Source organism: Strix aluco, chromosome 1, assembly GCF_031877795.1.
Source record: "Strix aluco isolate bStrAlu1 chromosome 1, bStrAlu1.hap1, whole genome shotgun sequence".
NCBI classification, from domain to species: Eukaryota; Metazoa; Chordata; class Aves; order Strigiformes; family Strigidae; genus Strix; species Strix aluco.
Window position 1 is genome coordinate 79,529,380 of NC_133931.1, and position 26,603 is coordinate 79,555,982.

The 26,603-nt window shown below is 44.9% G+C and overlaps 2 protein-coding genes across 6 annotated transcripts; one reads left to right on the forward strand and one right to left on the reverse strand.

Moving 5' to 3' along the window:
- Nucleotides 1-3,772: 3,772 nt before the first annotated feature.
- Nucleotides 3,773-14,064, forward strand: ROPN1L (rhophilin associated tail protein 1 like). 2 transcript variants are annotated; one of them, XM_074825923.1, is made up of 6 exons: nt 3,773-3,782; nt 6,024-6,181; nt 8,258-8,381; nt 8,543-8,704; nt 11,043-11,218; nt 13,516-14,064. In XM_074825923.1, the coding sequence occupies exons 2-6, from the start codon at nt 6,051-6,053 to the stop codon at nt 13,577-13,579; spliced, it is 657 nt and encodes a 218-aa protein (XP_074682024.1). In that variant the 5' UTR covers nt 3,773-3,782; nt 6,024-6,050; the 3' UTR covers nt 13,580-14,064. The 2 variants fall into 2 exon arrangements, with proteins under 2 accessions (XP_074682024.1, XP_074682019.1); XM_074825918.1 differs by lacking the exon at nt 3,773-3,782 and having other exon boundaries at nt 3,942-6,181.
- A 1,202-nt stretch (nt 14,065-15,266) lies between these two features.
- Nucleotides 15,267-24,388, reverse strand: SNRNP48 (small nuclear ribonucleoprotein U11/U12 subunit 48). Of its 4 annotated transcripts, XM_074825884.1 has the most exons (9): nt 24,115-24,384; nt 23,918-24,031; nt 23,627-23,687; nt 22,810-22,884; nt 19,942-20,130; nt 18,899-19,020; nt 18,338-18,453; nt 16,484-16,648; nt 15,267-15,552 (listed from the first exon to the last, which is right to left on the reverse strand). In XM_074825884.1, exons 1-9 carry the CDS (start codon nt 24,148-24,150, stop codon nt 15,513-15,515), a joined length of 918 nt encoding a protein of 305 aa, XP_074681985.1. In that variant the 5' UTR covers nt 24,151-24,384; the 3' UTR covers nt 15,267-15,512. The 4 variants fall into 4 exon arrangements, with proteins under 4 accessions (XP_074681985.1, XP_074681993.1, XP_074682001.1 ...); XM_074825892.1 differs by lacking the exon at nt 23,627-23,687 and having other exon boundaries at nt 24,115-24,388; XM_074825900.1 differs by lacking the exon at nt 22,810-22,884 and having other exon boundaries at nt 24,115-24,386.
- Nucleotides 24,389-26,603: the final 2,215 nt, after the last annotated feature.

Sequence of the window (26,603 nt, forward strand, 5' to 3'; positions counted from 1 at the left end):
GCTGATGTCATTCTGTTTCCTTGTCTGTCTGTCTGTTTATATCTAGATTGGAAATTGTTTGTGGCAGGGTCAGTGTTATTGTTCTGCTTGCCTTGTGAGCGGGCACTGTGCAGCCTGAGCAATGAGTGGGGTTCTTGGCAGAAATGATAGTACAGATAGTAAAAACATTAAACAGGGAACTGAATCTTGGTAGTATGATAAAGTTCAGGATGCAGAAAAAGCCATCTTCTGAAACAGATAAGGAAACAACTTTTACAAAGCATAATGGTAAATTAGATCTCTTTTACTCTTGATATTTCAGTTCTTAATTAGATTAACTAGAACTAAAGAATTGCATAGTTAACAGCAATTTTATTAAGTCTGTGATTATTCCAGACAAGCAATGCTTCTTTTGCTTCATTTAGAAGTCACCATAAATTGAGAAACGATATGCGAAAATCAAAGTTACTCAATAATGGAAATTTTTAGAAGATGGTATTTCCAGAGGCCAAATACTGTTCCAAAATAGATTGAATGTTTTGAATTCAATATAATACAGAGGGATGGAGCAATGGCAAGATAATTTCACAACTCTGCGCATCAGTTTTGCTGCTTAAATGGTTGCTTGCTGTTACCTCTTGTGGAGTAGTGGTCAGTGCTAAAGCTGCATAGGTGGTTGGGTTTTTTCCCTGTGTAAGGAAAAATCAAACATCTAGAGTTGTCTGATATTGTGGGGGTGGGGGCATTTAACCTTACTTGTCTGTATCACTTGGCTTTCAAGGACTGTGTTTCTATTCCTGGAAAATGATCCTAGTTTTACCTAGAGAGAAGAGACTTCCTTGTTGCTTACAAAAACAGCGAACACTGCAAAGCTCATTATTTATTTATATTGAATGGAATTTATGTATCAGAACCCAAATAGTGAAGATCCTCATTGGTGTGCCATGTTCAGCAGGTGCCAAGTGCCTAAAGGCCTGATGAAATTCAGTAAAAAATGAGCTGAATCTAAAAATACTGCTGCATTGGAATGGAGTATACGTGAGATATTGTGGCTAGTTGTGACCAGGAGTCATAGAAGCAAGAAGCAGCATCAGAATTTTGAAGCTGAAATGAGGCAATGCCACTATAAAGCAACAATTATGTCAGTGGATGTACTTTGAAATGCTGTTTATCAGAGTAATCAGTAAAATGCATGGGGGGGGGGGGCACTCAGTGCCTCAGAAGAACCTGAGTTACTTCTTTCACTGAAGCTACACTTGTAGTACCTGTGTCTTCATAGAGTTTGATCAGCTTTTTCTTAACATACTGTCTAGGCCTTACTACCTTTCTGACTTTGGGCCAAGTTTCTCAATATGGTCCATCAGTGTCCCTCTCACTGTGCTTTCTGTGATCTCTCTCTCTTCCTCATTGAAAGGGATTTGTTGACCTAACAGCCACATTACTTACCTGTGTAATCCTGAGTTTCTTAAACAGCCTTGCATTAACCTGTGTATAACTAACAACTGTTGTCACACCACCAACACTTGTAACCAAAGTTGAAGCCTCCCTCCCTCACCTACCTCTTGCTCTTAATTTTACTCACCAACTTTCTCAGAGGTTATTCCTCTTTATTATTTGTTACGCTTAGTCTTCTCCCTTCTATATCCATGAATTACAGTAATCTTTAAGCAGATGTTTTAGTGTAATTGTATGTGAAAAGTATGCAACTTGTAGCTAAAAATTAGTTCCCTGAAGTATAAATGACTTCTTAAAAGGGACTCAATATCCCAATATGCCAGAGTTAAAACAACATGAGTAATTATGCACATAACTTTGTGTGCTGTTAACACAGGAGTAATGAGTAGAAAATGTGCAGTACATCTGGTTCTGCTTATAAATCAGGAGACTCTGTAGTAAGGATGATCGGAACTCATGTAACTGCAGGTTTTTGTCACCCCATCCCGATCCATCCAGTTGTGTGTGTCCATCCTTCTTCCCCCCGCCACCCGCAGTTAAATACGCATTCATCTCCAGCCAGTTGGTGCCAAAGGAGAGAGGAGAGCAATGCCCACACTCCTCTTTCTGTGAAGAGCAATCAGCGTATTCCCCAGAGGTTTTTTTTATTACTTGATGCAGTATGTCTTGTTAATTTGTGTTACATGTAAGCATTTAGGTTAATTTAGTCATGTTTCTATAGATTAAGCATGTTCTGGAGCAGCATGTGATTAATTGGTCTCCTATTTTCCACTTATTTTTCACTCTTACATGAAAATACTAGCCTTTTGCTTTTTCCACCAGTTTGCAATTCATATAACATGTTAAGAATACACAGTTTTTCATGAAATATTTATAGAAAAACTTTCCACCTACATGCTGCTTTTTCTCATAATATGGTCTAGCAGCTTTATGCCTGACTTCACTGCGCTGGATCAAATATCTGGAAGAATTGAGGGTATGGCATTTATTTTTTTGAGCATTATTAGGATAGTTCCAAGGGTGTTCAAAGACTGCAGATGGGAGAGAGATGAAACTTTTGCTGTTTAACTGTTATCCCTAGACCCCTTTGAAAAACTGCATTGTGAAATTAATTTAATTAGATTCCATTCTGTAAACCCCTGCAGGATAATGTTTGGTACAGATATTTTTTTTCTGTAGTGTTCCTAATTGTTTTAAAGTATCTACCCATTTAAAGAACAGGTATGTCATGATGTCGAAAGCTTGCTGTTTTCATGTGGCTGCAGGACTACATGAAATACTTGGCCTGTACCGGAGTATTCATGTTTTATGAAAGATTAAGCAGTTGTTAAAATGTGTGCTTTTTGTTTTCCAGAGACCACTATTCTAGCTTTGTCCTGCATGTTCATCAATGGGGACATAACGTGGATTAAGAAGGGCTGGCTTCAGATAAGATCGTGTTCTTTTTTCAGTAACTGTTTGGCCTGTTTCAAGCACGTGGCACCAAAGTTTCTTTGGAGCAATGGCTTGTGAAGGCTTTCTGAAGTGAATAATCCTATTACCAAATTCATTGGAGTGCTCGGGCTACTTCGAGCCCTGTCAGAAGAGACAGGAGGGGCACTGCTTTATTATAAAGAGATGCGCTGGTGTGTTTACAGAGGACGCCTTTCAGGTTACCTCCAGTGCTCTTTTTATCGGCAGTGGAAATAGCAGAGGTCTTGTAGTCCTCCACCAAAACTCTGAGGCAGAGAGGGCCCTTTAGGTCCTTGCCATCCCAGAGCAGGGGGACAGCCCCTGCCGCCTCGTCAGCAGGTGTGGTGCCAGGTTTGGAGCAGCGGGTGCTGAGAAGCAGCGGGCACTGGTGGGGTAGCCCAGCCCGCCAGCGCCATTGCTGAGGCCGAGGCACCCGGTGCTTGTGGCCGAGCTGTCCTTTGAAGCAGCAGCTTCGGGTGAGTAACAGGAATTTGAGGCAATACGTTACCCGGTTTTGGCAGCTCAGGCAGTTTGTTCCCCTCTTATCCAAGCCTGGGAAGGAGGTAGGAGAGAGCCGAAGCCAAAAGGAATGTGCCACGCTACCACCGCTCCCCAGGCGGTGCAGCACCGTGGCCGGGAGACACGCTGGGGGGGCCGGCGGGCCCCGGGGACCCAGCACCCCACCTCCCCGCGACGGGCTCTGCCGCTGACTTAGCGCTGAGGCGCTTCAGGTTTTGTCAGAGGTTTGTAGAAAACGGGTGTTGCTCTTGCATTTCCAGCAACGTTGGCAACAACCCTCTTCCCCCGCCGGGCCCCCGCCTTCCCCGTTAAGCACCCGGGCGGCCTCCCGCCCCTGCCGCGTTGCCGGGGCAGCGGGGCCGCGGAGAGAGGGGCAGGTGAGGCGGCCTGGCCCGCCCGGGCCTCCCCCGAGCCCCGGGTAGCCAGAGGGGGCCCCTCAGGGCCGGCTCGGCGGGTGTTGCCGTTGCGGGGTGGGGGGGGTGAGTGCCCGGGGCCGCTGCCCCGCCGGCCAAGAGCCGTGGGACGGCGGTCGCGGTCCCTCCGGCCGCAGCTTTCCCGGCGCCGGGGCCTGGCGGCGGCCTCCGGAGAAGGGGGAGGAGTGGGGGTCAGGCGTCAGGCGGCTCCTAACAGTTGGGGTGTCCCGGGAGGAGGGGGCGGCGGGGCGAAGCTGGCGGCCCCCCTTTCGGCACCGAGGCCTGTGGGCTGCTAGCGGCAGGGTAGGGCAGGGCACGGCCGCCTCGGCTGCGCGCCCATCCGGCTGGTCTCAGCCCCCAGAGTGCCTGGGGCCAGTTTTGGGTGCGTGAGCAGAAAAATAGAAAATAAGAGCAAATAGGAGGTGGGGGAGATTAGATGACCTTTGTGTTCAGCAAGAGAGCAACCCGTGTTAGAGTACAAGGGGAGCTGGAGTATTGCTGTGGGCTGATGGTGAAAAGCTGCGAAGGCTCTCTGACCTGAACGCGTTTTCCTTTGCTCATGAGGTGTGTATGTGTGCAGGAGGTTCCCTTTGAACACCAGAAAACCCTTTTTCACTGTGAGGATGACTGAGCACCCATCCCTGGAGATACTCCAAAGCCATCTGGACACGGCCCTGGACAACTGGCTGTAGGTGGCCCTGCTTGAGCAGGGGCGTTGGACCAGAGCATCTCCAGAGGTCCCTGCTAACCTCAGCCCTTCTGTGAGACTCTGTGATTAATGACTTTACTATAGAAAAGCAGGTCTCATGCTTCTTTTTTTCCCCCTAATTTTTCTTTTCTGATTAGTTTTTTTGTTCTTTTTTTTTGACTGCTTCCCAAGGACATGTGCACACTCTTGTCTATTGCTTCCTCAAGGTTTTCCTGTTCTATAGCTTATCCTGAAATCCGGAACTTTTTGCCTTCAGCATCAGTCCCTTGGCTAGAGCTGCATTCTTGAATCATTACTGGAAGTGGGTGACCAATGTAGCAATTAAATCCACACTCTGAAGACTGTCCCTGATGCAAATTTGTTGCGTTGGAGTAATGAAGACACTGTACCCTGTCAGTGTTTCTCCAGAAGTGAAGTTCTAAGTATGGTTTGATCCTCAAAGGAGCCTTGAGTCACAGTAGTCCCATTGCTCCATCGCTGACTTTTAATTTTTTTGCAGGAGAATTCACATGATAGGGGGAGAAAGCCATCTGCCAGATACTCTTATTTTAATTTTGAAAATTAAAAATAAATCTAAACGTTTAAAGGATGCTGCTGTTACACTGATTTTTACATTGACGCCATTGCTTTCACTGCTCTTCCCTTCTGCAAATAACTAACATTTTTAAATAACTAACATTTTTTCAGATCTTTTTGCTAAATCAGTTTAAGTAGGCTGTAGTTTGTCCTTGAAACGATGAGGAAAGTGCCCAGATTTCCCACCAAATGTGCTCCATTGCTGTAATGGGAGAAGGGCAATACAATAACCTATGGCTGTCCCTTCTTTTGGATCCTGGGGAACAGGATTCCTTGCAACAAATAAGTTATACCCTGAGACAAGCCTACCTGTAAAGCTATATGAGCAAAGTACAGTGCGTGATTGCAGCACATGTGAATGTTTTGTTCATCACTGTAATTTTTTTAATGTGAAGTATGCCAGCAGCACAAATTAGTAACTTTTTGCTACGGTTTTTTGAATATGTGAATGCAGTAGAAACTTGGTAATCTGCATACTCTAGCTTCTCTACCAAACTGACAAGACTCTTCTTGGCTTGCAGTAGTGAGTTGTCAACATCGTTAGCTTTCACGTTGGCATGTGTGGTGTGACTTGTCTGCACTACCTGTTTTACAAATTCATATTGTGGTAGGTTTGAGGACAAAAATCGATTTAAAACTATCTAAAGTTATCTGTTAAAATAGTAGTTCTCCTTACCCGGAGCTGTGGTTGCTGTCTGAGCTCCAGTCTTTTCTTTGGTGTTACTATCAAGTTTAAGTTGTTGAGGTGCGCAATGCTTGTCTGTTTACCCTTCTGAGTCATTCAGTTCTGCAGTAGCCCCAGCTGTCGAGTAGGGCAGGAGGGAGTTTGGGTACAAGCACTGTTGGCCCCCATGTGCACACACAGCTTTTCATTCACATTTAGCATCTATGAACTGCTGTTTTACTATTATTTCTTTCAGGTCCCTGTAACTGAACACAAACAGACCATGCCTCTTCCAGAAACCATGTTCTGTGCTCAGCAGATCAAAATCCCCCCTGAGCTACCTGATATTCTGAAGCAATTTACTAAAGCTGCTATTAGGACTCAACCTCATGATGTTTTGCAGTGGGCAGCTGCGTAAGTATGATGTTCACATAATGATGTAGTGCTATGCGTATGGACCCACAAAATCTCACTGCTTCTGTTTATTGTACAATGGAGCTGGCTGAGTATTAAATCAACCTGTATATTGCATACACGCTTCTCTGCGTTAATGCAGCATGTGAGCCTTTTAAAAATAGTGTAGTAGATTTATTTTCTGTTTTGCTGAGGTTTAGGGCTGGCATATTTCTAGAATATGTTGATTTCCATACAGAAAAATGCATCGTAATATTTTTTTTTGTTATTTCTCTATCCTGAAGACAAACCTTTTCTTACATTTTTTGTTTTCCTCCTCTCATGTGAGACTTAATTCTTGGAATTTAAAGGAAACCTAGAAAATAGCTTTCTAATTCTTAAGCTTGCTTAAATTTTTTTTTTTTCCTGTTTCCAGGAGCAAAATTAAAGGGTCTCCTTAATGTTACTGAAATAGGAAAAGAGCCTGAAAAGTTGCAACTTTTAGGTGATAGTCCACGTGATAGATCTCTCACTGTAAAGTTGATTTAAGAGATTTAAATGTTTATTCTTTCTTTTTTTCTTTTACCTCAACCACTTGCTATCATTTCTTCCTGTCCTACAGTTTGTGTGAACAAGCTCTTAGAAGGGTATCTGTGAGATGTTCTCAGTTGGGGGGATTGGAAAATGGCTGTACCGTGTACATGAGGGAGGGGAGGCTGTTAACAAAGCCATGCTGGAGTCTGGCTTGTCCATTAAGAATTAAAAAAACCCTGAAGCTGAATTGCTACAGCTGCAGTGTTGGAGAAGGGTGGTGGGAACATCTTAAAATGGCGCGGCGTTTCTTAGGAACATGATGGAGGTGGGGTGAGGCAGACGTCCGGGTGATGGGTGTGCTGGGAGCTTGCCCCAACCGAGCAGTTGGAAGCACCAGCCACCAGGTAGCTTGAGCCTGCTGAGACCTGGGGCTGGCGAGAGCAGGGGCAGCGCAGCGCTGCCATGGCCACGCCGCCGGCCAGACCCCCGCCTCTGCTTAAAGATTGCACCAGCTCAGTCGGAGGAGCCCCTGCAGATGGATGGGTGGCTGCTGCTGGTCGCACATCCCTCTTTCTGGAATATGCTCTGGTGTGAGAGCACCTGGGGTGGAGCACGATCTGGACCTGGGAGCCATGCCAAGCAGAGCAAGGCTGCAGTTTCACACCGCTGCCAGTGTTGTAGTGCCTGTCCCTGTGAATAATCAGATGGGGAAATGGATCTGGCTGAAAAATAGCCCAGGCGTTATACGTACATATATACTGTGCATCTATTTCTGTTGCAGTCACACTACTTCAGTTCTGCAGTGCTGCTTGCTGTGCATTTTGGCAAGTGTTTGCACAGCATGGGATAGCCTGGGCATGGACATGGGTGACCAGGGCAGATGAGGGAGGACAAATGGAGATACCCTTAAGTTAGACCTGCTATCGACTGAATGAAAACAAAAGGTGGTGGGTTTTTTTTTTCATGGTTTGGATTGCTGACCAGTTATGGCAGAGGTGGTTGCTCTTAAGGTGATGGTAGCCTTATAAATTAAAAGGATGTGCATCTAATTCCCTTTCTGCTCTAGTCGTAAATTTTACTTTGGAGTGGACAGAAGTAACAGAAATGCTGATGAGATAGCTGCAGTGCAAATAGCCAGTTGTGCTTTTCAGGTAGTGTGTGAGGGGAATGTTAAACAAATCAGCCCTAAGGTGCTTATCAGTCAAATGGGAAAAGCCTGCACTTTGGTTTGCAAGCCCACTCTGATGTTAATAAATCACTCTGCCTTTGCCAAGAAAGTTTGAGTATATCATGCACAAAGTAAGTTAAATGCCTTAAGAATTATTAGAATGTCGTACAAAGGAGTGTGTAAAGTCTAAAGATTGTGGTTTCCACTAAAAAGAAAGGTGATATCTGGGCACAGGAAGATGGGAGTTGGGGGGGGGGGGGGGGGCAGCTTGCTGAGTGCTGCTGCTCCTGCGCTGGAGCGTGTGGATTCATACACTGAACTGTAAGAGCATTTACTTCTGTGCAGCTTATAACAGCCATGGGCACTGAAGTGTGTTGCTCTTCCCATTCACTTAGGTATTTTTCAGCATTGTCAAAAGGCGAGCCCCTTCCTGTGAAGAAAAGGATTGAAATGCCTTTAGCAACAGAGAAAACAGACGCTGGTTTGACCCCAGGACTCCTTAAAATCTTGCACGAGCAGGTACAAACTGGCCGTTATCAAATGTGGAATGCTGATGCGCTGAGGATGGCTGAGGAGACTGACTGTCAAGTATTTTGATGTATTTTGGGGAGGGACTGTGTGTTCTTAGTTTCATTTTGGTTTTTGGAGTTCTTATTGTGGTACCATGGTTTTGTTTAAAGCTGTCTCCCAAAGGCATGGTGAGTGTTGCAGAACTGAAGGAGAAATGGAAGCACTTGTGCTTGCCAGAAGAGCAGCTGAAAGCTATCCTGCAGTTGGACGACTTCAGTGAGGAGGTGGAATGGATGAAGGTTCTGGCGCTTGGGTGCAGCGTGCTCGGCAGGGTATGTTCACAGCAGGAGCCCTCGTATCCAAATGCGAACGGTCGTATACGATCATACGTGAGGTAGACCATAGAACAGTTATTGCAAATGGACTTTGGGGAATGCTGATTGCTTTTGCAGCAGCTGGCAAAGTGGCTTGTGTGTTTACTTCTGTTCCTCATCAGCTTTTGGCCAGGGGAGCTTAACCAGAAAGAGGGCTAAGTCCTCAGTTTGCTGGGATGGCAGTAGAAGAGCAAGCATGTCTGCAGGGAGCTCGGACCGTGAGAGAGGATGATAGAGGAATTATGCTTACAGCATCAGTACAAATGTCTGTGGAGGAGGACTAGAGGGAGAAATTAAAATATCAATTTTTAATTGATTGTGTAGTCAATTAAATTTTCACAGAAGCAGTTAATGTTACTAAATCTACATTTAATTCTTTTAATGTCAGTAATAAAATCTCAGCAGAGCATTTCAACAGAATGAGAGATTATAAAATGTACTAAGCTGATGTTCTTAAGTATAGTATTTTTAATGGCTTCTACAGTAGGGAAGAAGGGGTACTGAAAAGAAAATACATGTTAAATAATATTTTGAGAATGTTGCAATATCTGGAAGCCCTGAATGTTAACCTGGCCTGATGATGCAATCATGTATAAGTATTTGTTCATTTTAACTGTATTTCTTGGTTTCAGTCCTCTTACCAATATGATTTTGTAGTTTGGGTCCTTTTCTTCATTTAAAAAAAAGTAACAGCAATGTTACTTATTTAAAAAAAAAAAAAATTTAAACCAAAAACAGAGTCACAGGAACATCATTCTGATGAAGCTAGACAGTCTAAATTTACCTCCATCTATCCATCCTTTCAGATATTAAGTGAATGATTTGATTTCTGCTCTACATATTGAAACCTAAACTTAAGTTTTCTAAACCAGAGAGGAAGATGCACACAAGAAATTTGCATTAACTTTCCTGCAGCTGTAAGTTGTGTTCATAGTTGAATAGGGTCACAGGAAAGATACAAGGGTAGACAAGTATGAGCTTCTTAATAACACCAGTCATCTGAAGTATCTTTCTGCAAAGCACTGACGTGTTTTTACAGCCTTAGAGAAATGACCACACAGGTAGCCTTTCAAAAGTGGCAAAATCAATGTGAATAACTTTGCTGCGCTGTGAGAGCGAGCGAGTGGCAGCTGGGAGAAGCAGGAGCAGGAATGGCAGTAGAGGGGTAGCAAATAGCAGAGGGTAGAGTCTGCCAGCATGTAGGCAGCTGCCTCTCCTTACCCAGAGGGGCCTACTGGGAGAAGAACTGCATTAAGTAAAACTGTTAAGGGATTATAAAATGACATTTCTCTGGCCTGTGTTCTAGATCTTGAACAAGTATTGCATTTATTTTAAATATTGCTGTTCTACTGATAGTAAATACTTATCTTTTTACAAAATCATTGCTTCCTTGTTAATGAAGAGGTAAGGGTAAGCTTTGAAAAAGTTACAGCAAAAATATTACTACTTGAGTTAAACACTTGTGTGATTTCTTTGGGTTTTGTTCCTTTGTTTTAATGGCATCCAACCAGTCCTTGACTCAATGAAGCTCAATGCTGAATTTTTCCACACATTTCCCTGTATAGCTCAGCATGTGTAGGGCACTGGGTTATAGACACTGTGTTGAATAAAGGATTTTTCCAAAGTATATTTGGAACCAATACTTTGAGGCATGTTTGTTTTTAAGGGAGCTCAGACATTATTGGGCTTTGACTAAACTGAAATATTTGTGAAATGCTTTTTGCCTCAGTGCTTTTTCTACTAACTACTACAATGGAACTTGCATACAACTAGAGAAACCAGTAAATATCAGCACTCCTAAAAATTAATATCATATAATATTACATCCTAATAAAAATCATCAAACCCATATGAATTTTCTGGGGTTTGTAGATTTGTCTAACTGCTGCTGAGAAATCATTTAGATCCATTGAGATAATAAGTAAACACACACATGCACGCACACACGCATATATATATATCACTAAGTAGAGTGATGTTGGAGCTTTTACAGTAGCAGAACAGAGCAATTTGGCCATACAGGAGACAGGGCTCAGACTACTTGGCTCAATCTTTAAACATCATGGGATTCTGGTATTTCTTTACTCCTGTCTCTACTAGAACTTCATTATCGTTTCCATCCTTGGACCTGCACTGGAGGGTAAATTTGGTGTTGAAAGCTAGGTAACGATGATAAAGCCTTCATCTCCTTTACAGTCACTGTTAGTGGCTTACAGTGTGGATTTTGTCAGGGTATGGAAAGAATGTTCATGGCTCTGATACTGTTCCTCTCATTTCTTGACTGAACCCCCTGCAGTCTTTACTGAGTTCAATGAAACACGCCTGTGAAATCTTAACAAGGGACCCAGAAGGAGGAGCGGCTCGCGTTCCCTTCGAAACATTCTCATTCCTCTACTCCTATTTGGCCAGTATCGATGGAGATATACCAGAGGAGAAAACTGAAGCATTCCTCCACAGAATTAAAGAACAAGCGTAAGTAAAAATCTGTGCATGGAATTTTAATGTATGGATCGCCTTTGGTTTCTCCATAAACCTTTAATTTCAAGTGAAGAGTCTTATCTTCCCTTTGGGTGTAGCCATAATGACAGGAGTAAAGGTTGACTAAGGTTATAGTGAAAGTGTACAGAGTTATTTTTTATTAAGTGGTCAACATCGGGGTTTGAACCGTTAAACAATAAATTATTGTTTACCCATCTTAGAAATATTGAAGTCACTACCTGGTGGTATAATTTTTCCTGTAGGAAGCAATTATATACAGGTTGGTATCATCTGCATATTACTGGTACTGGAACCAGCAGCATCTTATGGGTTACTCTTTTGATTTAACATAGATCATAAACCAGAGAGAGAAACTAGGAGTTCCTGCTTGAAGACCGAAGTTTCTATTATGTTTTGCCTTCTCCCTTGAAATTTTCTTGAGAACACATGTAGCATGCACTTGGTCTTAAATGGTTTGGCGCTTCAATTTTTGTAGTGTTGGCTATGGTAGATTCTCCTTGGAATGCTCTTGGTGTTGGTTGCCTTCTGTGGATATAAAGGACAAAAGCAGGACATAGTCCCACCCAAATACTTCATCCTGTATTGCTATTTGCACCAAGCTGGGGTGGATGGGTACGTGTCTAGTCTGTGCTCCTCTTTCTGCTTGCTCTGAGGTGAGTTTATAGTTTGGTGTCAGTCTTGTCGGTAAGCCATGAATTGATGCAGTTCTTCACAGCAGGAGATGCGTAGGTTAAGCAAAAACCTGGCTGGTTTGCTATCAATGGCAGCTGTGTTCAGGTCTTTTCTGTGCTGTTGTGCAATCTTTGGCTAGCTTCATAATGAAGAGGCAACCCCGTTCTCACCTCTTGACTTCATCAAGTAGTTTATTAGCAAATTACAGCTTCCCCCAATATTATTAGGCGTCCTTCTTACAGGATTGGATAGAGAATACCCTGTTGATGATCAGTCCATTCAAATGCCACTTTCTGATGTGCTGTCACCATCGCTGGCACTCACAGCTTGTTTGTTCTGAATACTTCTGGACACCTGCACTTTATGATGATCAACAAGCTATTTGCATATAGGCTACCTTTTTTCTTGAGCTCACCAGCACTATTCTGTTGCTTTAGACTGATGGCTAATCACATTTTTGTCAACTTCTACAACAGCAAAAACTTGAAATTCACAGGCTTGTACTAACAGCTCTACTAACTAGACCTAACTCATGCTAACTGCTGCAAGTGAAAATCTCAACTCTAATAGACTTTGAATGGTTATGTGAAGTCTTGTGCCCACAAAATTCAGTGTCAAAACCTCTCAACTTTTTAGCAGATGGAAGAAAGGATCCACTGAGAAACTGCATCTATTCCTGCTAGAATTAGCATGGAATTAGCATTAGGAATGTATGAAAATGACAGTGTCTTCAATCCAGCTCTCGGTGATAAACCACCACTCATTTTATCGATAGTTACACATAGGTCATACAAAATGCATTTTATTTTAAACCAATTTAAAAAGATCTGAAACAGGCTTGTCTTCCAAGAGCTGCCTACCAGATTCATCTATCTGGAATTGGTCTTTCTGTCTGTGGTGGGTTGACCCTGGCTGGATGCCAAGGTGCCCACCAAAGCTGCTCTATCACTCCCCTCCTGCTCCAGCGTGGGGTCCTCCACGGGCTGCGGATGGATCTCTGTTCCACTGTTAACCTCCAAGGGTTCCAGGGGCACAGCCTGCCTCACCATGGTCTTCACCACGGGCTGCAGGGGAATCTCTGCTCTGGCGCCTGGAGCATCTCCTCCCCCTCCTTCTTCACTGACCTTGGTGTCTGCAGAGTTGTTTCTCTCGCATATTCTCCCCTCTCCTGCTGCAATTGCAGTTTTCTTTTCCCCCCTTCTTAAATGCGTTATTCCAGAGGTGCTACCACTGTCGCCAATGGGCTCAGCCTTGGCCAGCGGCTCTGCTGGACATGGGGGAAGTTTCTAGCAGCTTCTCACAGAATCCACCCCTGTAGCCCCCCTGCTACCAAAACCTGGCCACACAAACCCCATACACTCTCTTAGATTGCAAAAAGGTCCATGTACGTGGGAGCTCAAAAATGCATGAGCACACAAATGAACTGATTTGGTTTGTCATTGGTTACCAGATTAAAAATTTTTAGTGAGAAAGAATCACTTTTTAATAACACTGCTCTTGCTTGCAATTAATATAACCCTCAATGGTATCTTGTCCAACGCACTAGGATTTACTATGTTAAAGTATTGTTCTAAAATATTTGGTTTATTCCTTTCCAGTGACCAACAAGCTGGCATGGTGCTGCTCAGAAACTTTCTGACCCAGCCCTCGACACTGTTTTGATGAAGCCTACTCTTCAGCACCAGGTGATAGGGGGAAAAAAAAAAAGGCAATAAATATGTGCATGAAAATAATGTGTTCAAAGGACCGTTATTTGCACATTATAATATAAGAAGATCTTCTCTGGCACTTCCTTTCCTTTATCCCACTCTTGAAATTGCCCTTCAGTGGATGTTAATTGAATACATGGTTCTAGTACTCTCCTGCCTCTCAACTACCTGTGCTCACACCCACGGAGTGGTACCTTCACTCATCCGTTTATATTGAGTAAAAGGTGTTTTGTTATGAATCTCCCTACCTATACTTCATCAGTGATTTTAAGAAGTAAAACACAGAATTAAATGTAGAGAACACTGGACAGCTACAATGCTGCATTTCTTGTTATGCTCTGGTAGCACTGACACTTTTTTGACTCTTACACAAATACAGCTTGTCTTTTGACTACCCTGTCTGCAAGAATGTGACCTATTAAATGAATAGTTTTACCAAGCCTTACTCCAGAGAACTTCATGAAAACCCTGTGCCTGAGCTGGTAGAAGAAACATCAACTCAAGGAAGGACAGCAATAATTCCATATTGTTTTCACTCTAATTAGGACCCTTTCAAGAACTTAAGTATCTTTTTACATTCTTACATAGACTTGTCTAAGGATCTGTTTTAAAATGTCTTGTTTTCTGACCAGAAAATCTACTGCATTTGTCATTTAGGTGAGGAATGCCTGACAGACTTCACTTTGGTTTTGAGTTGAACAGCTGTAGTAGGTACAGAAGTCTAAATCAATCAGAGCTAGACTAAGTATTTAGTGACAGATAATCACACTTAATTGCAGAAGCAATTGAAGTAAGAGACAAGAGACTAGTAGCTACAGTAAGACTGGAGAGATGCCATGGACAGAGGCGGCCAAAACCAGGAGCACGTGGAGTGCCCTCTCCTGGCAACTCGATCAAACAGAAGGAAGTAGTGTAGGAAAGCTGGATCTGCAAGCTTGTTCGTTGAGGTAACAAGCTTGGCTGATGATGATGTGACTTTGCTGTAGTAGACTGTGTGTGGAATTAACAGGACTAGAAATTGATATAATAAAAGTCTCACTGAAGTTAAGTGGAATCCTCCTGCGCACCGTTAACATGTACCTGCATGTCTTAAGTCTTACTGTTTTATCAACCTCTATCACTAGTATTTATATGTTAGACTACAGGATGGGAACTCCTGGTTATTTTGGGAAGGAAATGGGCATGTACCTGGTGTTTGAAAATGGCAGTCAGTAAATGCAGTCCTTGGTGCCTCCCTGCTAGTTTCTGTGGAGAGCTGTATTCTCATCATCTTTGCCAGATGACATTGATCCTAAATTTCTTTAGCATGAGCTTGGGAACAGTAACTTTCCCATTATTGCCCTTTTACCACTAGCTGCAGTTGAAGGTTTTTTAGCCAGTTGGAGAACTCTAAGATCTGCCCTCTCACCTCTGGTACATGCTGTAACTAGGCAGTAGGTGCTGTTTTTCTGGAACATTGCTCCCAGAGGGGACACTGGCAGGTGGGAGGGGAGCTCTTTTCATGCCTTTTCCGTTTGCACTTGGTCCTAGACTCCAGGGATTAGCTCTGTTCTATATCCACTAATTATGGGCCAGGAAGGCAAATTAGTACAGCCTCTCACATTTCATTCTTCAGCCTTATCAGATTAAACTCAAATAGATGAGAGAGATCAATATAATTTATTAATAGATGCAATAGTGTTACAGATGTACACATTTTCTGATATATCCTAGCATTAAGGTTTGTCAGGATGAAAGTAGTTCAGTTTTGTCTCCAAGCACAGCTGTGATGCAGCACCAATATTATGTCAATGGTGTCACTGTCCCTGGCACAACAGCAATTATGATAGTTCCTGTGCGAGTAATTCTTTGAAGAGCTGACAAACAAAATGATCAGATTCTTCTTTCTACTTCCTTCTTTTATGGCTGTGATACTTGTCTTCATCCCTGAAACAAAAACACAAACATCGTGTGGGCTGTTAGATTCAGACTGACAGAATCTGAAGGGGAAAAAAAAAATACTTGGAAAATGGAAAGCTCTCATTAAATGTAATCATGTCCTCTCCTAAGGAAAGAAAGTGAACTCCTTTAAAACAGTTTTTCCCATGCTGTTTTAATCAAAGCTTTGCCATACAGTGCCACAGGGGCAATTAGTTTAGGATGAATGGCATCACTGTGTAATGAAGCAAATTTTGAGGCAAGCAGTCATTTCCACCCATGCAGTTATCTACAGCACTTTCCCCATGCTCTAGAGACAGTGCAGCATTCCTTCTGCACATGCCTAAGTCTTTGCTCAAACACAGGTCCCACACACCTACAGACTTGCAGATGCAAATATGCCCTTGTTGATGGTATTAGGTGTGGCCTAGATTTGTTTTCTTTTGCCTAAAAATATGTCCAGAGCTACTGAAGAGCAATAGCCCTGTTTTGAAGCATATACCATAGAAAAGCTAGTCAAGTGATTGTATGTATATACATATTAGTGAAACAAATAATCCTGCTTAAGTCCCAGTGCAAACCAGAGCAGAAATCAGCATTAGATACAAGTGCCCTTAGTTGGTTAAATGGGCAGTATGTTATGTTGATCAAGGAGTAAAACAGCCTGTGACAGCAGTGTGCTAATCCTGTCGTGTGCTGTTGAAAGTGTTGCCTTTCAGATGTGAGAGTAAATTCTGAAGTCTGGCCCACAGTTTATGATCTCACAGCATGTTCTGTTTAGTATTAGTAGCCTCATGCCACTGGCTTATTATACTGTATGAGATGAGCCTAGCTTTTTAATTGGACAAGATATTCTAGTTCTCTGCACTCAATTCTCACAGACTATGGCTACAGCTGCCTGATTCAGAAGCAGGAGTCAGCTGTCACTATTTATGCTCACCTCTCTCTTTTTCTCCGAGAATCTCTGTCTTTGCCTCTTTCGTGACTCCTTTTTCGTTTATTTGGACTCCTGCTGGTCTCTCTCCTATGTCTGGTGCGTTCAGTATCCTTACAGCTTCCTCCAGACTGCCGTGAGTCCACTGAAGCTGACCGCCTGTCTTCCTTTCTGAAAAAAAAAGATTGATTTCATTCAATAAAAAGTTTCACAGTCACTATTGTTTTCAGTACCAGTTTTGTAATATAATTACCTACTAATGATGTCAGAGGATAAATCTTTTATTAAGCCTCTCTATCTCCCTAAGAAATACAGTACCTCCCAAAAGAGGCCTCAAGTCCATGCTCCTGTATGTGCGCATCTCAGCACACTGTTTAATCCAGTTATTTCTTACAAACACTGTCCCACCTCTGCTCATGAAACAGGAGACAGTACAAGGGATTCTCTCTGTTTTGCTTTAGATCCCTGACTCTTCAACCACCTGCCTTAAGCTGCTCCCTACAGTTGGGAGATCCCAGCAAGCCTGATCACCTGTACAGCCTTTTCATTCACCTTCATTTTAATGATGAAAACAAACACCTCGAGTGTCACCTTTTAGTTTGTTTCAACAACCTTTTCATCTCAAAGATCTCCTGAAGCACAAATAGACTATTATCACTAGGTCATGATTCAATTTTCATTTCAGTGACAAACGTTTGGAAGAGTCTGCGGTGTTGCTTGATACAGGAAGAAATACGTATACATAAACCACACTCCCAGGCAGCACAGCAGCATCACAGAATCATCTAGGTTGGAAAAGACCTTGAAGATCATCCAGTCCAACCACCAACCCAACATTAACAGTTCCCAGCTACACCAGATCTGTCAGCGCTATGTCAACCCGACTCTTAAAATCCTCCAGGGATGGGGACTCCACCACCTCCCTGGGCAGCCCATTCCAACACCTAACAACCCGTTCTGTAAAGAAACGCTTCCTAATATCCAGTCTAAACCTTCCCTGGCACAACTTGAGGCCATTACCTCTTGTCCTATCACTTATTACTTGGTTAAAGAGACTCATCCCCAGCTCTCTGCAACCTCCTTTCAGGTAGTTGTAGAGGGCGATGAGGTCTCCCCTCAGCCTCCTCTTCTCCAGACTAAACAACCCCAGTTCCCTCAGCCGCTCCTTGTACCACATGTGCTCCAGACCCTTCACCAGCTTCGTTGCCCTTCTCTGGACACGCTCGAGTAATTCAATGTCCTTTTTGTAGTGAGGGGCCCAAAACTGAACACAGTAATCAAGGTGCGGCCTCACCAGTGCTGAGTACAGGGGTAAGATCACTTCCCTGTCCCTGCTGGCCACGCTATTGCTGATACAAGCCAGGATGCCATTGGCCTTCTTGGCCACCTGGGCAATTCACAGTCATAAGAACTGTAAAGGGTCACCATATTTAGTAAGTTATGAAAACCTTTTCTCTGAGGTATTTCATATTATATCTGCCATAGCATGTCCTGTCATGGGAGGCGAAGAAATTGTGTACGTCTATTTTCAAGTGTCCTCTGTCCCAGCTATCACATATATGTATGCATTTGGACACAGAGGGAACACTATTCCTTCCCCAGCTCCACCAGGAACTACCTCTTCACCTGGATCACTTGCAATCTTCCTCCTTACCACTGAAAGAAAGTTAGTAATTCATTTTTCCCCATCCTTCATGCAGACAGAGCTTCTCAAGCAAGCGCTTAACAGAATTAATATAAAACAAACTGTGCATATGTCTCAGCCCAGGTTGGTGTATGGCCTATTAGAAAGAGGTAATAGGATAACATTACAGGCTCAGGCTGCTGACATCCCTGAGGAATTTGCCAACTGTGACATACCTTCCTGAGGGTTTTGACTTCCCTCCTTCACTTATCTCTGCATTATCCAACCGATTCTCCTCCTGCCAGTGATTGCTGAGTTCTTCCATATGCACACCAATCACATCCCGAATCACCTGGAGATTAAGATATATTAAAAACAAACAACAAGAAAAGCAGCATGTCATGGTAGTGGCCTGAACTAGCAACTAGACAGCAGAAGGTAAGCATCTCAGAAAAAAAATTCCCCCCCAAACCCTGTACATCAGATGTTTGAATGGAAAGTCTTATTTGCAGAAACAGGTATTTCAGCACAAATTTAAATAGCACTGTTTTACAATAGACAGTGAACTGTATCTCGCTGGCATTTTCACATTCAAAATGTACGTCAGAAATGCTCCTGTTATTTGCAACAAACCAGAAATCAAAAAAAAAAAGATTCCTCTATAGTTTGCAACTCTAATAAACCGGGGCATAAGAAACGGAAAAAGAGAGACAGTTTCTTTGTCTGAAAGGGTATATCATTGTTTCTGCTGATATACAATAAGCACTTTTGTCCAAAAACCTATTTTCAGATCTCACCTCAGTGTAGGACTTCTTTGTTATATGAACATTTTTAGCCCTGTATGACTGCCGCCGCCTCTTGTAGTCTCGCATTTCAGCCAGAATTTCAAGATGGGACTTTGGACCTTTCTGACTATCATCTAGCAAAAAATTGGAAGCAAAACACATGGTCATTAGCAGGACATTAGCACCTGCAGGTATGTAAGTCTGGTGCTTTAGTGATGAAAGTCTGAAACATGAAATATAGTGTTCTTTCTGAAGTTTTTCCGGTATTTAGTAACTATTACAAATTTAGCACAACCTTCCTCTCCAACCTTCTTGCTAGTTTACACAAGACTAAAGAGCCACTAAGCAAGTGCTGTTATGTGATGCCAGTCTGCTAACAGTGATCCAAATCAACATATGAGCTTGTGATTTGGTGAAGTGCCTACAAAATACAGGCCACGTTTTCAAAGCCAGTATTACAGTAAGACACAAAGATTGAGAAAGCCAGATTCTGTAAAAGATTTACCTGTGTAGACGACAAACACTATCTCCTACCTCCTAGGCACAGCGAGACCCACAGGGTAACACAGGTGCTTATGCTGCACTCGGTATAGTTACAGACTGGCATGACTCAACAGGGATGAGAGGCCTCGGTCCAATACACCCATTTGTATTTTGCTTAAGAGCTCCATCGGATGACTGCCAACCCTTCTTGTTCAGCTTTTAGTCTTAAGTGATCATCATCTCTCACAGCAAATACTGTTCCAAGCTGCGCAGTAAGTTGGCAACATTATGCAACCTGAAGTCAGTTGCAGCAAAGACAAAAAGATCCGTCCACTAAGATACACACAATGCATGTGCCAAGAGCAGAGCACTGAGGCTTCCTCAGAAGGAAACATAAAGGATACCAAACCAGTGTGTTCTCACGTCAGGTTGTCATTGTGGCTTTTAAGAACAGTATGCTTTTCACAATAAAAATAGCGCCAGCGATTCTGTTTGGCTTTCAACAAAAGTTACCTAACTAGACAAAGTGAAAGTTCTGAGCCATAAATTCAACAACAGATCATTCTTCAAACCTTGGGTGATTTTTGCTGCTAAATCCACAAAGAGATCACTGTCATTTTCCGTTATTTGGGATCTAGACCTCTGTTTCTTTGTTTCCTCAACAACATAATCATAAAGAGCAAGGCGATCAGCTTGAGTCAGGTCACAGGTGAAACGCTTGTGATTCTGAGGAACTTCTACAGGCAGTAATGAGTAAGATCCTGGAGGTTGAACAGAGAGCTGTTATTAGTAAAATAGCATAACTATCTAGGAAAACACTGAGAAGTTCAACAAACAAACAATGCAGTAAACACCCATGCTGTTTTCATCCTTCCCCTACATATCTGTAAGAAGTTTCAACCTTCTTAATTTGAAAGGATAAAAATTGCTCAAACAAAAAGAAAAAAAAAAGGCCCAAATTTTTCCCCAGCCCCACGCAGGCTGTATAACCTCTCTTGACAGCTTACATGTTAGCTACAGGTTTTCATACGCTTTGAAGGGATCTTAGTAGATTAGACTGAAAGGACACTTTGTATTGTCCCATCAATTTCAGCTCTTGGCTTACAAGCTACAGCTCTACCTTGTGGGTTTGTCTTAATCCCAGAATTTTCTATAAGGTACTAGCTGCAAAATACCTGTTCTGCCAACAAGAATGAAAGCTTCTAGGAGACTAGATAACTGGGCACTGTGCAAATCAGTCTCACTCACACTGTCACTTTCTCTGCAGAGCTTTTAGAATAGACTGCCACAGGCATTTATAACTAAAAGGGCTACAAAGGCACTTTCAGAATGCTCCAGATTAGTTCAGATAACTAAAGTTATGAAAACACGCTGACTGCACACTCTTCTTTCCCTGAACGATCAGCCCAGCGCTCTTCCCATTCCCCAGTTAAAACACATTTCCTCCCAACAAACAATAAATCCATTCTCAACCCATTGCAAGGGCAGCAAAGTAACTTCCCTCAAGATACAGGATACAGTATTCTAGGATATTGCCTGCAGAAAAGCATTTTACTTGAGAACATTCAAATTCCCAGCAGCCATTGACCTGACCTCCATAATCCTGCTCCCCACAACGCAACCTTCTCCCTGCAAGGCGCAGTCCCACACAGACGTATGTCTCCAGGCAAACACAAGAGCCAACGCGTAAGACAGGGCGTATGCAGGAGCCTTCATAACAGCAAAGCTACTGCTTCTCTAGATTATTCAGCACTTAACGGAAGCTGGGCAATCTTTCACATCCTGCTTTAACTAAAGACACCAAAGAAGAGGAGCCACAGTAACTCTACAACAACAAACCTAAAATTCAAGATTTCCTCATTACTGTACTTGAAGCCTAAACCAGAACTTCTCTAATCCAAACTCACAGATTTAAGCATGAACACTAGAATTTTATTTTTAAAACGTGCTATTCTTACAGTGTCATGGAAGCCCATAAAAGTGCCCTAATAGTTACGTGCTTGTGGTTTTACAACAATTTCACAACTTGTGATTAAGACCAGCCTTCCTGTCCTATTATATAGCTATTCTAATATTCTAAATATGGTTAGAATTTGTTAAAAACAAAGAAAGAGAATTACTTCCTTTGATAGTTAGTCAAAAGGAAACATACGATGAAGAATGCTTTCCATTCGTTTCTGTTGCCAAAGACTAAATTAAACAATTCCAAGTCAGTATATCTTACAACAGGCCAGGATGCCACGAGAACCACCCCAACACGGTTTCAGTGTTATCTTCAGAGAAATGTAAGCTTGTGTTGAAAACTGGACGGCAAACACTGGCATCTAGTGGCTCACTGATGCATCCTGGCCATGCACCATCTGAGAAAGGGTTTAGTCAGTTCTCTGCTTGGACGTCCTTGTGTCAAATTAATTAGTTCCCTCCAGAGGAAATGCACCCGACACGCTCCAAACAAGTGACCATCACATGAAAGCTCCTGCCCAAGCAACTGTCTGTTAAGGCTCCGTTTGCTATGCCAGAGAAACAAAGACAACATGAAAAACTATGCACAAGCAACCTACAAGGAAAGTAGAACGAATGCACTTTTCCTTCTGCACATATAGGTTTACCAAACTAAAGGACTGCAGACAGTAAATGCTGTATCCTTCAGGTGTTGCAATAATTTCAAAATTATATGCTGCAGGTCTGAAGTGGTTTCTATAGGTAGCCCTATTTTTCTACTCTGTCTTGGTCTGAGTTCTAAAAGAGAAGCACAGCTCAGTCTTAACCTGGTTCCCAGACTGGTCACAAAACCCACTGAAAAATGAAACATAAAGGAACTAATGAGCTGAGAGCAGTGGCAAAGGACACAATCATATTTGTAGATGTATCAGGATATTTCTTATACAACTTCTTAGGACAGTCTTGAAACAATCCAACCTAATAATACACGTTGGTTTTTGATCTGAGGAGTAGTGGACAAGCACACACAGCTCATGTCTAGCAATTAATCCTTAAACGAACCATCACATGAAGAACCATCACATGAAGAACCATCACATGAAGAACACATCTGGAGGCAGCATTAGAAGAGTTTGGGCCACAAAGACCAGAAGGATAATATCGGAACACACAGGCAGAAAGCAAAGTGTAGGTAGTGGGATGGGAAGTGAAGGACTAGTGCTTTAAGAAACTCCTGAATTTTGTAGTGTTAATTTTCCACTCCTGAAGAGAACCGGAGGTGTGAGAACAAGAGACTCACATTTTCTCTTATCTAGTTGTCCCGACTAGAGAAAGTAGTTATGCTCCAAAATATCCAAGGGAAGAAATATTAAAAATAAATTAGAAAAAGTCCTCGCAGCAGTACACAAGTGGAACGAAGGCAGCTGCGAGGGGGCAGACAAGAGTAGCTCTCCACATGGGAGCTGACGAAGTCATCTCGGTATCTGCTTGCTACGTACCTTCGCTGTAGCCTGTACCTTCTTTTGCACTTTGAGCTCTAGCTTGCTTAACAATATGAAACTGTAGATCTTTATCTGCAGACAGAGAAGTCAAAAATATCACAGAACTTTTACATCGAGTACTTGGTAGGGTTAGTCTTTATTCCCCAGCCTCTATTATGAGACATGTTATGTTACAAAACATTGTGGTTTTATTTATGCATAAGGGAAGGTCTGAACTAAAAATATAATTTTAATCTATTCCATATTTGAACTAAGGGAAGAAAAAAAAAAGAAGGATTTCTGAGTTACAGAAAACTCTCCTTCTGTACCATTCCTATATCCCCAAACTCTAGGGCCAGTTTTTCCACCTCTGAGCATGCATTTTAATACACTTTCTGCACTTGATGCAAAGAGAACACAGGAAGAACATGGAAAATAACCTAAGATGGAAAAAAAGATCCTCCTTGGATTTGAAGATGAAAACAGCCAAGTGACCTACAGAGCAGACTTACACAGGGACAGAAGCATACCAAGGGTAAATTGATGGAAACACTGTATTTTTAGGAGGCCTTGGAAAGTTTACAGCTGACAAGGCAGTGGGGTGTGCTACCGCGGGGACCTGGACTCTGCCCCACGGGGTCTCCCGTCAGCCCCATCCCCTGCCCCCTCCTCCGGGACCTCCCCTCAGCCCTATCCCCTGCCCCTCCCCGGGGGTCTCCCCTCAGTCCCATCCCCTGTTCTCTCCCCCCGGGTCTCCCCTCAGCCCCCGATGCCCCCCCGCCGCCCCCGGGGGACGGGGACGGTCCCGTCAGGCAAAGCCCCCGCTGCCGCTCACCCATGGCGACGGTGGGAACCTTCAGGTTCTCGTAGAAAAAGCTGGAGTCGTACATCTCGGCCTGCGGGACCAAGCGGCTCAGTCAAGGCCCCGGGGCTGCCCTCAGCGACACTGGCTCCGGGCTCGGCCGCCGAGTCGCCCCCGGCCAGCGGGGACCCCCAGCCCGCGCCCTTAGGCCGCTGCCGCCCGCTGAGCCGGGCGGGCAGGCGCCGTCCCCGGGGCAGCAGCGCCAGCCCCATGCCCTCCCCGTCCGAGCCGGGTAACCCGCCCGCCGCCGCCCCGGGCGCCCACCTCCTCCTCGGCGGAGTAGCCCATCTTGCGGAGTCGGCAGGACGCGGCGTGCCTCTCCAGCGACGCCCGGGGGACGCGGTGATGGACGTCGTAGGGGCACGGCACCCGCTCCACCTGCCAGCGGGACACTGGTCAGCGTGCACCGCCACCCCTACCCCCGCCCCACGGCCCCAGCGGAACCCCCGCCGCCGCCTTACCGTGTCCCCCAGCCACACCGCGCAGGGAGCCGCCATCGCGGGGCGGGCGGACCGGCCGCTGCGGCCCCGTGACCAGCGGGGGCGGAGCCGGCGCCATATTTACTGAGGGCGCTCCTGCCACAGAGAACGATCGGGCTGCGGCGCCATCTTGCCCAGTTCCGGGAGGGGAGGACGCGCTGCCTGCGCACTGCGGCCGGCAGCCTCGCTGCTTCCTAGCGCGGGGAGGGGCTGTAACAGCCCCGGCCCGCCGCGGCGGGAAACCCGAGGAAGAGTCGGGGCGGAGAGACGGCACCGGGCGCGCTGCCCGCCCGTCCGCCCGCCGTCACGTGAGGGCAGGCGGCCGCCGGCCCAGCTGCGACAGCCGGCAGGGCCCGCAGCGCGGGGGCAGGGCGCCACCTGCCGGCGGGAGGGCGCAGCGGCGGCGCGGGGAGGCCGCGGGCCCCGTCGCCCTCTCCGGGTGCCGGGCAGCGGCGGCAGCGGCCGGGATGTAGCTGGTACGAAAGTGTCTCGTCAAGCACAAGGACCGCTAGTCACCGGCTCCACTGTGTAAGGCCGATACTTCGTGGCTCTATTGTGTAAGCCTGACACGATCCAGGCCTTGCTAACGAATTCACTATTGAAGAGATAAAAGATTAATAAGAGGTGAGCATCCCGCCCCAGAAGGCGCCAGAGGCTGGATGATTGCCCAAGAAGCGTGAAGTCTGCAAAAATATGTGGAAACGGGGAGACGTAGAGGCAGGGGGGGTAGATCACAACCACCGACTCAATTCAAGACTGAAAAACTTGCCCCCCACCCGAAGTAGCATGTGTGCTAATTTACACAGCAAGTGAGGCTAATTTAAATATAACTAACCAATAGCAGATGGAATGGTAATTACAGACCAATGAGTGTAAACTTAGATAGGTTTTTACTAATCATGTAATAGGAGAAATAGGCTGTGGTTCCTTGGTGTGGCGTGCTGGCTTTCTGGAATTACCCCGTAGCACCCATCTTTGCTCAGCTGTGGAATAAAACCGTTACCTCAGCTCTGTGTGTGAGACTGGCTTTTGCACACCGGGTTACAAACCCTGTTTGAGGGACGAGAGGAGGACCCACAGAGCCCGGGGGAAGTGCTGTGCCCGGGTGCTCCAGGGACATGCTTGGTCTCTGAGGGGCAGCAGGGGCAGCCGTGCATGGAGCTGAGGCAGGTGGCACCAGCAGAAGATGGCAGCAGGCTGCCCAGCACCGGCGGAAGGGGCTGGCAGCCAGAGGAAAGCACCTGCAGCCAGAAACCCGGCCCTGGGTGTGAGCTCAAACCTCGGCAGCAGCAGGCTGGGCCCAGGCCCGATGTGGGCCTGCTGTGGGGGGTGCCCCACACCGTGTGGCCTCTGGAGAAGAGTCTGGCAGCAGCTGTTTTTCCCAGCTGTTTTTCCATGAGGGCGCTGGTACCTTTCTGTAGCTTTCTGGGTTTCTGGGTTTCTGGCATAAAGGAGCAAAGCAAACGCTGAGGGCAGCCTACTTTTTCTTCGCTAGACCCAGGCCTGAACTGCTCATCAGCTTTAGCAAGGGCTGGTTTCTTTTCTGAGCGCAACGTGTGCCTGCCTGGGGCTTCCGAGCGGGAGCCAGCCCCCAAAAGCACACGCCTGTTAGCGACGGGGCAGGAGGAACATCAGCCTCCTCAGCACCATCGAGCCCCTGATACCTGTTTCCCTCTTGGGACACAAGAGACATGGTGCAAGCTGGCAGACCCTCCGGCAGCCTCCCGCCACACGCGAGGTGATGGGATCCATAAGGAGCACGCTACACAGCACAGGGCCAGGATGTGTGTTTCTCCCCAGCACTGCTCCCGCGCACATGCAGCGCAGGGGTCGGTGTGGGAGGGAGCTGCATGGCTGCAGCACACCCCCGGGAGTCCTGCCCTTTACTTGGTCAAAATTATGAGAGCCTTCCCCTAGAGGCTGAGGGAGCATTAGGACTCAATAAGACTGCAATGTAGGATGAGAAAAGAACGCCTGTCCTAAGGAATAAATTTCACATGATTGACATTTGTGCTTGCCTATTTTTGTCATCTATGAGAAAAGCACATATGACTAGGAGGAAGAGTGGGTTTAACAAGGCAGGGTTGGGGGCAGGCAGCATGACAGATGTAGCTGCCAGAATGACTCTTGTACATCTGCTTTCATTAGCAGATTACAACCCTTTCTCTCCTGCACAGTGAATCTGAGACTCAGCTGGGATTTTAGCCCTTTGAGAGATTTGCTGTCTCTAGCTATGTTTGCCTGAGGATCTTTGACTTCACAGGATACAGAATACTTATAGTGAAGACTTCCCAGCTGCCCTTGCAATTTCATCTATGCTATACTAGAGTACGCTCGCTAACGTTAGCACATTTTATCAAAAGAGTAATAAGAACAGCTGGGAAAAATTGTTCTGACCACCTCCACTGGAAAATACCATTTCTTCAAAATTATGAAAGTCAGGTTTGACAAAGTATCCAAGCAGATTTTTT

What these genes read in the sequence shown, in the direction of transcription:
- ROPN1L (XM_074825918.1), top strand. Translation starts at nt 5,955, where the DNA reads ATGTGCACACACAGCTTTTCATTCACATTTAGCATCTATGAACTGCTG. An exon ending in GTTTTGCAGTGGGCAGCTGC is followed by an intron (nt 6,182 to 8,257) that starts GTAAGTATGATG and finishes CCATTCACTTAG; the next exon opens with GTATTTTTCAGCATTGTCAA. An exon ending in CACAGAATTAAAGAACAAGC is followed by an intron (nt 11,219 to 13,515) that starts GTAAGTAAAAAT and finishes ATTCCTTTCCAG; the next exon opens with TGACCAACAAGCTGGCATGG.
- SNRNP48 (XM_074825892.1), bottom strand. Translation starts at nt 24,211, where the DNA reads ATGGCGCCGGCTCCGCCCCCGCTGGTCACGGGGCCGCAGCGGCCGGTC. An exon ending in AGCAGCAAAAATCACCCAAG is followed by an intron (nt 19,021 to 19,941) that starts GTTTGAAGAATG and finishes ATTTTTTGCTAG; the next exon opens with ATGATAGTCAGAAAGGTCCA. An exon ending in TCTCGGAGAAAAAGAGAGAG is followed by an intron (nt 15,553 to 16,483) that starts GTGAGCATAAAT and finishes TTTTTGTTTCAG; the next exon opens with GGATGAAGACAAGTATCACA.